The sequence below is a fragment of the Scylla paramamosain genome, chromosome 4, assembly GCF_035594125.1.
Source record: "Scylla paramamosain isolate STU-SP2022 chromosome 4, ASM3559412v1, whole genome shotgun sequence".
In the NCBI taxonomy this organism is placed as follows: Eukaryota; Metazoa; Arthropoda; class Malacostraca; order Decapoda; family Portunidae; genus Scylla; species Scylla paramamosain.
The window spans coordinates 11,855,400-11,868,161 of NC_087154.1; the positions used below are offsets into that span (position 1 = coordinate 11,855,400).

General features: G+C 39.0%; 2 protein-coding genes across 8 annotated transcripts in view; one reads left to right on the plus strand and one right to left on the minus strand.

Annotated features, from left to right (window-relative positions):
• LOC135099747 (uncharacterized) overlaps positions 1-12,762 on the minus strand; it is a 35,990-nt gene that overhangs the window by 11,464 nt on the left and 11,764 nt on the right. The window contains exon 1 of one of the 4 annotated variants that reach the window (XR_010268332.1): positions 11,258-11,277. The exons of 2 other annotated variants lie outside the window; for them this stretch is intronic. Coding sequence is in view for 1 of the 2 variants with exons in the window: in XM_064002252.1 (XP_063858322.1) it covers positions 2,425-3,462 (1,038 nt within the window). In the remaining variant the exon portion in view is untranslated. Of the gene's footprint in view, positions 1-1,355; positions 7,072-11,257; positions 11,278-12,762 lie in introns of those variants that run through there. One more of the 4 variants, XM_064002252.1, reaches the window with a different exon arrangement.
• LOC135099746 (exocyst complex component 6B-like) overlaps positions 11,864-12,762 on the plus strand; it is a 155,482-nt gene continuing 154,583 nt past the window's right edge. For 2 of the 4 annotated variants that reach the window (XM_064002245.1, XM_064002250.1), the window contains exon 1: positions 11,864-12,062. In XM_064002245.1, the coding sequence (XP_063858315.1) occupies positions 11,923-12,062 (140 nt within the window). In that variant the 5' untranslated portion in view covers positions 11,864-11,922. Of the gene's footprint in view, positions 12,116-12,762 lie in introns of all 4 variants that reach the window. The other 2 variants (XM_064002248.1, XM_064002251.1) reach the window with 2 other exon arrangements.

The window sequence follows — 12,762 nt, forward strand, 5'->3', positions numbered from 1 at the left end:
GCACACAGCATACACCAGGAGAAGCACTGACTTCACAAAAGTATTTATAGGCTAATCTGAGCCTCATTGCCACCCTGTTGCGTGATGCAGTGTGTCTCCCATAGGTGTAAGCACAGCTCTGGGAGACACGTACATAGAGAAGACTACTGCCACTGCCCCTATGGCAACAAAGCTCCAACTGATCACTAATGCTTCTATGTACAAAGTCCTTAATGCTACTCTTAACATAGCCCAGAGTATACAGCGCCAGGATCCACTGTGTTGTCCTGAAGGGCACATTGAGCAAGGGGGTCTGCTTCTTCATTAAGCGGGATACCCACATGAGAGGGTATCCAGGTGAAGTGAACCGTGGCACCAGCACCTTCTAGGGCGTGGATGAGATCAAGACATTTATTAACTAGATCACAGTCCATGGGGGAGGTAGATTGGAGAGCATACAGTGCAGCCTGACTGTCAACAAAGAAGAATACATCCTTACAGAGAGGCGCCACAATATGGAGCGCCTCCAGAACAGCATACAGTTCTGCCTTAGTGGAGGACATGCGTGCAGGGAGCCGCCTGGAAACCTCAGTGTCAGTGTGGTGATTGGCAGAAATGTAGTAGCGGATGAACAGCCCACATCCGGACCTGCTGCCATTCACTGATCCATTACAATAAACATGAATAGCCTGAACGTGGGGGTACTTGGACAATTTAGTCATGAACATGTTTTGCAGCACATGAGGGTGCCAGTCCCTCTTGGGCTGATGCAGTGAGTGAATATCAAGACTGACATGGTGAGGGTTCCAAACGAGTTGGAGCAGTGACATAACAACGTTAATACAGGCCTCAGCTATACCTACACTTGTAAGAACTCCCAAGATCTTCCTGAGGTATGGAGTTGTAGGAGTCCGAGGATCACAAGACAAGGGGGGTGGTCAGTGATCCCTTCAGAGAGTCGGACCCCATGCATAGCATCCCACCAACAGTATGACAAGTAATTCCCTGTATCCTACACATAATACTTGGCAGGTGCAGTTCAGCTCTGAGGACCTCAATCCGAGCAGTCCTTGGGCATCCGAAAATTATTATTATGGCTTCATTCTGAACAAGCTCCAGGGGATGGAGCTGGGTGGCACTAAACTGTATTAAAATAGGTGCTGTGTATTAAAATGAGGAACCGTACGACAGATATATAGAACATCCTTAGGACTGGAATGCCAGCCCCCAGGCCCCTGTTTGCTAGCAGCCAAAGTGGCGCTAGCCGTGGCAGACAGAGGTCTCAAACATAGTGTACAGCGTGGAGTGACTTCCTGAAACTCAACTGAACACCCAGGTGCTTGTGTGTATCAACTCTAGGGATGGTGTAACCGCACCGGCTGGGCATCAATTGGCTCTCAGGTGATCTGTTTTACTGATCACACCCACCATCGTAGGGTCGAGGAAAGGCAGTTCTCTCTCTGACGTTTATTGATGAGGTAGGCATTACCGTAAGAACTGCGAACAAGTTCTCAGTCTCAATTTCTTACAAAATAACACTATACACTGATATTAAACACTTTCAACATATTACAATATTCATTAACAATACATGCAATCAACTTGGCAGTATGACAATCAATTTTTACTACAAAATTAAAGTATTTACCTCGGTCACCATCCTGCCCGTCTTTGTCTGAGCGCTACTTGGCCGTGAGTGACACCCGCAGGCGACCAGTGGGTTAACCACACTCTACTAACAAGTGAACATCGGCTTTGGTGCTTAATATAGCATTGAATACTGATACTTGCACATATTACACGTTTTCATGCAAATAGAAAACTATTGAACATTTCACTTATGAATGCCGAGGAAAAATGATGTGAGGTACATATGCTTTACATACAGTAACAGATGGGAACATTATTTACAGTGGGTGGTCGAGAGACCTTCCCTTTGGCTTGAAATTTGGTTTTTACATTCAATTAATTACAAGTCCCATTTGAACACACAATGCTGCTAGTTGTGACAGAGCTAACTGGAGAATCCTGGGTGTGGGGCATTAGAGGAGTAGGTCGTCAGCATAAATGAGGATCTGGGTGCCCTGCAGGAAGGAACAATGCGCAATTTTGTCCATTAAAATGTTGAAAAGCATTGGACTAAGGACTCCACCCTGTGGTGTTCCAAGCTCAAAGACTTCCTCAGAGGAGACTGCACTTTGAAACCAAACCTGTGTTGTTCTATTACACAAATAGTCCCTGATCCATCCTAATAATCTACCTTTGACACCTTTGAGAATGAGTTCCTCCATAATAACATCTTTGTTGGCCCTGTCGAAGGCACCCTTGAGATCAACGAAAGCTCTGCAGGTTATTATTTATGCTTATTTACTATAAGGCACTTATTTACTATAAGGTACTTATTTATAAGGCACTCAACAAAACAATGACTTGTGGAATGACCTTTTAGGAAGCCATGTACATTGCCAGAGAGTACATGGCCCACCTTATATATATAAGCCTGTTCAATATTACCCGTTCCATCATCTTACACAGACAGCTGGTGAGAGAAATGGGGCGAAAGGTGCCATCACCTTTGGGGATTGGGATGATAATGGCTGTTTTCCAGGAGTGGGGAAGCTTGCCTGCAGTGAGAGACATGTTAAATAGGTCTAAGACAGGGTTGTCTACCTTTACCTCCAGGAGGGCGTTGAGGATGTCATAGGTGATGCCATCCTTGCAAGGAGCTGTTGACTTGCCTAATTTAACTGCTGAGAGAAGTTCATCATGCATGATAGACACACAGGTGTCATCTGGCAGAGAAACACTGTGGCGAATCAACTCCATTCTTTGTGGTCTTTGCCGGTCAAGCGCCTCCTGGTGTTCCACAGGAAGGTGTTCCACAGGAAGGATGAGGCTTCCTTCCATTGCAGGATGAGCTCTTGTGCCCTGCCGGCAGGACACCTGCCTCCTGGACTTGCCCCGGACACTGTTGACGTGGTGCCACACCTCCCGGAGGGACCGGGTCCTGCGCAACTGGTCAAGGAAGGAGACCCAGTACTTCTTTCTTTCCTGCTGCCTCAGATCTGTGAGGTGTCGATCCACAGTAACCATAGCATCCCGTGACTTTATGTCTGCTGGGTTAAGCTGCCAACGTCTCTGGTAGGCGGCGAGCGACTGTTGAGAGTTCAGGATCACAGGGTCGGTAGCGTAAGTCCAGCGGCGTGGAGCATGGGTCCTTACAAGAACCCTTGGAGTCATGATGAATCCCTCAATGGTGTGTAGCAGTCTGTCGTACAGTGCCTCTGCGTCGGCGAAGGAGCCCTTCACGGCAGAATACCATGTTACCACATGGACAACGAGGCTCACCATCCTGGATGGTGGCACTGTCAAGCGCTTCCTGGGCACTGCTGGGGCGGACTGCACGGGGAAGGTCGTCTCCAGGGCGAAGTGGTCACTCAGCAAAGACCTGACACGAAGGATTTCAGCAGTATATGTTGGCATATTGATAAGGGCTACATAGTCAAGTCTGCCTCCTTGTACATGTGTGGGTGCATGTTCCCCAGAGAACACTGCTGTATCTGTGGTGTCAAGGAAAACCTTCCAGCACACACCATTAGCATTGGTGGTGAGATGGCTTCTTAATTCCTTATGCTTGGCATTAAGGTCTGCTCCTCAAGGACATAATCAGGAAAATTTGCAACATTTAAGTCACCAGCATGAATGCACATGTTTACAAAGTAAATAACTTCACCCAGGGTGTGCAAGCAAACAGTAATAAATTCAATACCCTCGGTGACCCCCAGTTCCCTGAAAGTAACCGGAATCCCATGTCTAATGTAAGTAGCCATCCCCCGACTACTGCCGTCACCACAACTGAAGGTGTGGGAGGCATAACACCGCAGTCTCCCAGAACTATGCTTACACCCATGGGAGACACACTGCATCACGCAACGGGGTGGCAATGAAGCTCACATTAGGCTATAAATACTTTTGGGAAGTCAGTACTTCTCCTGGTGTATGCTATATGCTATGTGCAGCACCAAGGAGACACACTCTGCGCCATTATGTCACAGAATGTCCTCTCATTGCTAAATTTAGGCTGCAAGGTCAACATGACCTGTATACCCTCATTGACCATTTCTTAGACTCAGCCACTCTCAGGGATATACTCAAGGAATATGCTATGTTTGCTCCCAGACTGTAGGATATTTATGCAATAAGGTGTGCAATATCTGTATTTATTTATTTACTTACATTCTTGTAATGTATACTACCTATTTTTTTTTATTTTTGATACTCTACCCTTAAGTCTTTGCCCAGGGGGTGGGTGGCAAGGTCCATCCTCTTCCTTTGTTGTATTTCATTATTAATGCAACAATAAATGTATCAATAAATCAGTCTTTCTGGCAGGGTATCTGGATGATTTCGGTGTTCATTCCTAAGGTCGGTCTTGGACTATACTTCAGATGTTACGCAAATTATTATGCTACCATAATAATAATAATAATAATAATAATAATAATAGTAATAGTAATAATAATAATAATAATAATAATAAACATCTGAAAATTAAAATCAACTTCCGCTATATCCTGATACCCAGTAAGAAACACACACACACACACACACACACGCATGATTTTCAAGGGAAGAAATAAGGAGTTTCCTTCAATAAACAGACCGGTGTCATTAACACCAGACAGATATGCGAAATATTTATGAAAGACAAATGGATCAATATTTGGAAGAGAACGTGTTAACAAACAGACAATTTAGTTTTCGAGGAGGAAGATCGTGTACTACTAATCTATTGAATTTCTATTCGCGAGTTATAGACATTGTGCAGGAGACGGTAGGGCAGACTATTGGGACCTCAAAAAAGCATTCGACAAAGTACCGCATAGAAGGCTGTTATAGCAGCTGAAGATTTTTGGAGGATTGCGAGAGCGGCTGCTAAAGTGGATGGAGAATTTCTTGGAAGATAGAGATGAGAACAGTAATAAAAAAAACAAGTCAGACTGGAAGAAAGTTTTAAGTGGGGTTCTACAGGGGTTGATGTTGGCATGGGTAATGTTTGTTGTGTACATTAATGATATGCCAAAAGAAATAAACAGTTACATAAGCTTATTTGCAGATAATACCAAGTTATTGAGAAAATAGAAATAGAGGAAGGTTGCACGGCACTCCAACGGGACCTGAACAAGATCTGGGAGTGGAGCCAAAAGTAGATGGAATTCTGTAGCCGCCGTATACGCACAACTTACACGACGGCTAGAGATACATTGTAATGTGACATTTTATGTTTTCTTTGTTGGCGTTATATTATTTGTACGCGTTGAACTTGCCCTCTCAGCTATTTCTCTCATCGATGGGTCGGTTGTTAAGACGTGAGCGCTGATAACAAACCTGCAGCATAATGAACATCATATGCCGTAGGGGCCTAGCAGCGTCTCCAAAGCCACTTCACGACAGTCACGCCTACACGTTAGACGTGTCTCGGGAGGCGCGGAGAATCCCGGTAAATCCCCATGTGTTCCTCATCTCGGTAAATCTAGACATGTCTCGGGAGGCGCGGAGAATCTCGGTAAGGCGCGGAGAATCCCGGTAAATCCCCAAGTGTTCCTCATCCCGGTAAATCTAGACGTGTCTCGGGAGGCGCGGAGAATCCCGGTAAATCCCCAAGTGTTCCTCATCCCGGTAAATCCCCTTGCATACGACCATGTTCCTCATCCCGGTAAATCCCCAAGTGTTCCTCATCCCGGTAAATCTCAAAGTGTAATCCTTGCATGCAACCAAGAGGACGTAAATCTCCAAGTGTAATCCTTGCATACAACCAAGAGGACGCCTGTTCCGCACTGTGTATGTATTCATCATAGTATTGGGATATTTATGTAACCATGAGGATGATATTTATGTAACCATGAGGATTTGATGATGTTTGTTAATATAATTAATGTGACTTATAGTGATTAGATACTTAAATTGTGAGGATTTAGAGATATATGTGTTAATACAAGTACACTTAACGTAACATAATGACGTACATCAGATCACGCAGACGAGAGGGCGACTTGCTGGGTTTGTGCTGGTGGTGTTCATCTGTAGAACCGACTGAACCCGCTAAAGTGTAGGTAACTCTGTATTGATTTATATATTGTACGGAATTGACGACGTGAAGTGTCACGACAATGATGTACTGCAATACCTGTGTTTCCTATGATATACTCCTTTGTGTTACTCTCAGTATTAGTGATAATATGTTAATTCGCAGATTTGACCGCTTCTGAATACAAAGAGCGCGTACTGCACAGCTCGTTTCAGTCACCTCCAGTACAATACATTAATAAGCGTAAGATAGCGCTTACAAATTCAATGCAAAGAAGTGCAGTGCGATAGAATTTGGCAATAGTAGCAAGAGACAGACAGGAAATTATTCATTGGGAATGAGAGAATAAACAAAAGAACAAAAGAAAAAGATCTTGGAGTAATAATTACTGATAAGCTGTCACCAGAGAAACAAATGAAGATTACAGGTGAAAATATAACCTACTAAGAAACATAAAAACAGCATTTATATATCTGGATGAAGAAATTATTAAAAAAAGAAAAACTGATTGTGACCATGATACGTCCAAAGTTGGAATATGCAACTGTGGTATGGTCACCTAGTGCTAAGAAATTTATAAAAAAATTGGAAGGGATGCAAAGAGCAACAAGAAAATTACCTCCAAGTTTGAGGGAACTACTGTACGAAGAAAGATGGGCAAAATTGGGTTTTAAAACATTAGAGCAGAAAAGAGAAAAACGTGATTTAATAACAGTGTGCAGAGTGATGACTAGAATGGAAAAGTGGATAGGCAGGACTTGGTGACGTGGGATGCAAGAGTTTCGGGGGGACATGGGAGAAAATTGAAAAGGATGCTTGTAGAGAGATGTAAAGAGATGTTAAGAAAAATGGTTTCCCACATAGAACCGTGAAGGTCTAAAATGATTTGGACAGAAAAGTCATTAATGCAAATACGATAAACGAATTTATAAAAATATATATGATGAGGGGACAACACGAGCATATATAGCTCTTTTCTTGTATGTCACAACTAGGTAAATACAACTAGGTAAACACACACACACACACACACACACACACACACACACACACACACACACACATATATATATATATATATATATATATATATATATATATATATATATATATATATATATATATATATATATATATATATATATATATATATATATATATATATATATATATATATATATATATATATATATATATATATATATATATATATATATATATATATATATATATATATGTAGAGGAGAAGGGAGTAGGCACCTGCCAAAACAATAATTATTCCCAGCGAAGTCTGAAGCACTGGATCAGGGGGTGCTATGAACTTATCATTAAACCCAGTTGTGACCTCACTGAACGTTTCCTTTTGTGTCTCAAAACACAAGGGGGCAGACACAACCTGCCTTCTAAAGACAACTTTCTTCCTCCCCACAAAAGTACAAGCACTTAATAACACACACCCTTCACTCAAAAATTCAAAATTATCATGGCGACTCCTACACCAGCCTCGGAGTCCTCATCTCGGGAGGGGACCACAAATGTCCACAGATCAGAATGCTCTTCTGATAACGACCACAACTGTCTTGACACTCCCTCAACTTTTTCTTCATTAACTTCTGCAACATTCGCTGTCTAAGATCTAATTGTCAATCTGTAGAACACCACCTCTCCTCTTCTAAACCTCATCTTCTTTTCCTCACTGAAACACAGGTGTCTGAGGCAACTGACAGTAGCCCCTTTCCTGTTCCCTCCTACTTTCTCTATCCTCATTTTCAATCCAAAGCTGGATGTTGTATTTATGTGCACAACAACTTTACCTGCTCTCATGCCCACGCTCTTGAATCTTATGAGTTTTCCACCATCTGGCTACGACTACAGAGTCACTCTCAAACTAAACTTATCTGTGCTGTATACCTCTCACCTAACTCCTCTGACTGTAAGAAACTTTTTGACTATTTAACTTCTAAAGTGGAGCACATTCTGACTCTTCTCTTTTGCAGAGATCTCCATTCTTGGAGACTTCAATGTTCACCACCAGCTTTGGCTTTCCTCTCCCTTCACTGACCATCCTGGTGAACTAGCCTTCAACTTTGCTATCCTCCACGACCTAGAGCAATTGGTGCAACACCCTACTCGTATTCCTGACCGTCTTGGAGATATGCCCAACATTCTTGACCTTTTCCTGACCTCTAATCCTGCTTATGCTGTCATTCTCTCTTCTCCATTGGGCTCCTCCAATCACAATCTCATATCTGTATTTTGTCCTATCGCTCCAATCCCTCCTCAGGATCCCCCTAAGCAAAGGTGATTCTGGCGTTTTGCCTTTGCTAGTTGGGGGTACCTTGGGAGGTATTTTGCTGATTTTCCATGGAATGACTACTGCCTCCGTGTCAGAGACCCATCTTTGTGTGCTGAGCGCATAACAGAGGTGATAGTGTCTGCCATGGAGGCGTACATTCCTCACTCTCTTTCTCAACCTCATCCTTCCAAATCTCGGTTTAACACAGCTTGTTCTCCCTCCTTTATTTCATCCAGACAGCACTACTGATATCACATCTATCTATAGAACTGAACCCTTTGCTCAAACCTTTGCTAAAAACTCTACCTTAGACGATTCTGGGCTTGTTCCTCCCTCTTGTCCAACCTCTGACTACCTCATGGTACCTATTAAAATTCTTTGTAATGATGTTTTCCATGCCCTCGCTGGCCTAAACCCTCGGAAAGCTTATGGTCCTGATGTGGTCCCTCCTATTGTTTTCCAAAACTGTGCCTTCGTGCTTGCACCTTGCCTAGTAAAACTCTTTCAACACTGTCTGTCAACATCTGCCTTTCCTTCTTGCTGAAAGTTTGCCTACATTCAGCCTGTTCCTTAAAAAGGGTGACCTTTCTAATCCCTCGAACTACCGTCCTATTGCTTTAATTCCCTACCTATCTAAAGTTTTTGAATCTATCCTCAACAGAAAGATTCTTAAACATCTATTACTTCACAACCTTCTATCTGATCGCCAGTATGGGTTCTGTCAAGGCCGCTTCAAGACACTTATCCTTCAATTTTTGAGTACTGCTTTGGACCCTTTTCTGGGACTGGCATTTTAGTGTTTTTTTTTTATTGGATTTTTGTTTATATATATATATATATATATATATATATATATATATATATATATATATATATATATATATATATATATATATATATATATATATATATATATATATATATATATATATATATATATATATATATAAACAAAAATCCAATAAAAAAAAAAACACTAAAATGCCAGTCCCAGAAAAGGGTCCAAAGCAGTACTCAAAAATTGAAGGATAATTGTCTTGAAGCGGCCTTGACAGAACCCATACTGGCGATCAGATAGAAGGTTGTGAAGTAATAGATGTTTAAGAATCTTTCTGTTGAGGATAGATTCAAAAACTTTAGATAGGTATATATATATATATATATATATATATATATATATATATATATATATATATATATATATATATATATATATATATATATATATATATATATATATATATATATATATATATATATATATATATATATATATATGCTAGTGTATGCTAGCTAATGTCACGTGTGCGACATGTGGTACATCAATGTAGGCGATATTTTGCTTTTAAAATTTATCCTTGTTCCTTGAGGTACCTGTAAAATGTAGCAATAAGAAGTAAAAAAAAATAAATAAATAAATAATATAAATAAATAAATAAATAAATAAATAAAATAATAAATAAATAAATAATATAAAATAAATAAATGAATAATAAAAAATAAATAAATAAATAATATTAATAGTAATAATAAAATAAATAAACAAATAAGTAATAAAAAATGGTTTGATTTACATATTTGAAGCAGCAACATATCCATGAATTTATCCTTATTCTTCTTCTTATTTTTTTTTTCACGCAATAAAAATGCCGAAGAAATCAAATACTAACAACTTCATTATGTATGCTTGATTAAAATCTGCCCTAATTTCTTTTTACACGAGTAAATTTTGTAGACAGCAACAAAAATGTTAGGAGAAACATACAGCACATTTATAGTAATTAAGCTACTTGTACATCTGCTTAGAATGTCGATAGGACATTTTTCTTTCAATATTCAACCTAATAGGTTACTTAATCATTTCAGTAACAATGCGACAATAATGTTTTATCATGTTAACATTTCTTCATACAAATTCCAATCACACGCAAAATCAAATAATATAAAGTTCGGCACAGGACACATCACGATACTTCTTCTTCTTTACCTGTAGAAAGATTGAGAATATTGAAGAGTTTGGACAGAAGTAAAAGAAAGGAAATTGAAGTAAAGTAGTAGATTAAGGATTGTGGGCAGACCTCGTTGCTATTTTTTAAATGAATTTTTTTGTGTGGTGTGATACAATATTCAAACAGTACATAAACTTACCGGTGCTAATTTTGCTTGTTATCTACAAGGAAAAAAATATCTACACCATACTTTGGCTTGTTATCTACAAAGAAAAGTATCTACACCGTACAAATTTTAATTTTGGAATGATATATAGCAAAGAGAAAATGTAATCAAAATATCAAATTTCTTTTTATTCATATTCTAGCAATGAACAACACGTACAAATACATCGGCTAAAAATGCTGAATAGAGGTCAGGAGATTCTTTTGTCATCATCCGCCAACTGAAGTAGTCTAGGTGAGAATGAAATGCTCTTTTATTGATGCCTCACATTATTTTCAATATACGAATTTTCGCATCAAGCTAGAATCTTTCAGTTCCTTGAGTATGAGCTCCGATGTTAGAATCGACGTAATATTGATGATGATTTTCGGCAAAATTATGAAATTTGAGTTGGTTTAAATAAGAGTAAGCTGGACAGTCGTCGGGATGGATTATTGAGCCTTCAGCAACTTCTCCCTGAATAACTGGTTGAAGTGTCTCACGTCTCTTTTTTGAACTTCGACAATAGAACAGACATTCTACTCATACTTCAGACTCTCTATCTAGACATTTTCTCTCGAAACTAAGACAAATATTTTCTTTGTTTTCTTATTGTAGATCATGATATAAATTGTAGATTGCATACAAAAGATTCATAACACGTAGAGCAGAATATAGTGCAGATCGCATACCAAAGAAAATTCATGACATGTAAACAAGCCAAAGTAGCACAAACTTACCTGCTGACACTGCTCCCGGGATTTTAGTTCTTACTTATTTTGGCAGCAAGAGAGAGAGAGAGAGAGAGAGAGAGAGAGAGAGAGAGAGAGAGAGAGAGAGGCAAATATATTTTTTGGAGCTCCGACATTTCTCGAAGTAGGTACATAGGTGTCAATGTTTCTTTCTGAATTTTATTAAATTTACATTGTCATAACAAATATTAATCTACGATATAAATAAATAAATAAATAAATAAATAAATAAATAAATAAATATATATATATATATATATATATATATATATATATATATATATATATATATATATATATATATATATATATATATATATATATATATATATATACATATACATACATACATACATACATACATACATATATATATATATATATATATATATATATATATATATATATATATATATATATATATATATATATATATATATATATATATATATATATATATATATATATATATATCATTCTTAGTGTTCTTTGAATAGTGTTGCACAAATAATTTGACTTATATGAAATATAAAGAAAATGTTATTGATTTAATTTCAATTTAAATACCTATAGTTTATGGTAAATGTCCCTTATGGAGGATCACCTGAGTTGGCAACAGTGATACCACCTGGAATGAGCGTAAGAAATTTGTTATGGAGGTGACAAGGGAAGAACCCTCCGAACTGTCTTCTAAGAGTCAGGAGAATGTGGAAGAAGACCCTGTAGCTTTAAGACATGAATTACTACTACGTGAAATCGAGGCAATTGATGAATATTGGGGCCCAACGCTCAGGTGAGTTGCAAGCGGTGACTCACACCTTCGCTCACCTGTTGCTGAAGCAACAGGTAAGGTCTAATACACCAATAAACACTTTAAATGATATAATCGCGCTTATATGACAGTTTGCATGCCAACAGATGTTCTTGTGATGCAAAGTCAATGTCTATACATATTCAAGCATAAGTGGCGCTTTAAAGTGTATCGAGGTGGTGCAACTAATAGTGGGTTTAATTTCTGTTTCAGCTAATACACAGTGCGTAACTATAGCCCTTAATAGGGTCTACGTCTTACTGTTTGGAGCATTTCTAGCTCCATGTTACCCTGTCAGAAATTAATAATGTTTACCTTATAAGAGTTCGGGGTGGGGGAGGGGGGTTCGAAGCACCCTGATTGTTATAAAATGTTAGGTTAGTATATAGTATAGTTTACCTTATGGGGGGGGGTGTCCAGAAAGAGCGAATCCTCCCCGGTTAGGTTACAAAATGTTTGGTTAGTATAGTTTACCGGTATAATTGCAGTTTTCCCCAATAAACTGCACGTAAGTACGAAGTGTCTCATGGTCTAGATCACACTGCTAGGAGCATTTCTAACCCTATATTACCTTGTTGGAAACAAATAATAAGGTCGGTTAGGTTAGGTTACTTTCTGGTTGTGTTCGAATATACTAATGGTGGTGGTTCAAGGGGGGGCACAGCCCCCTGGTTATAATAGG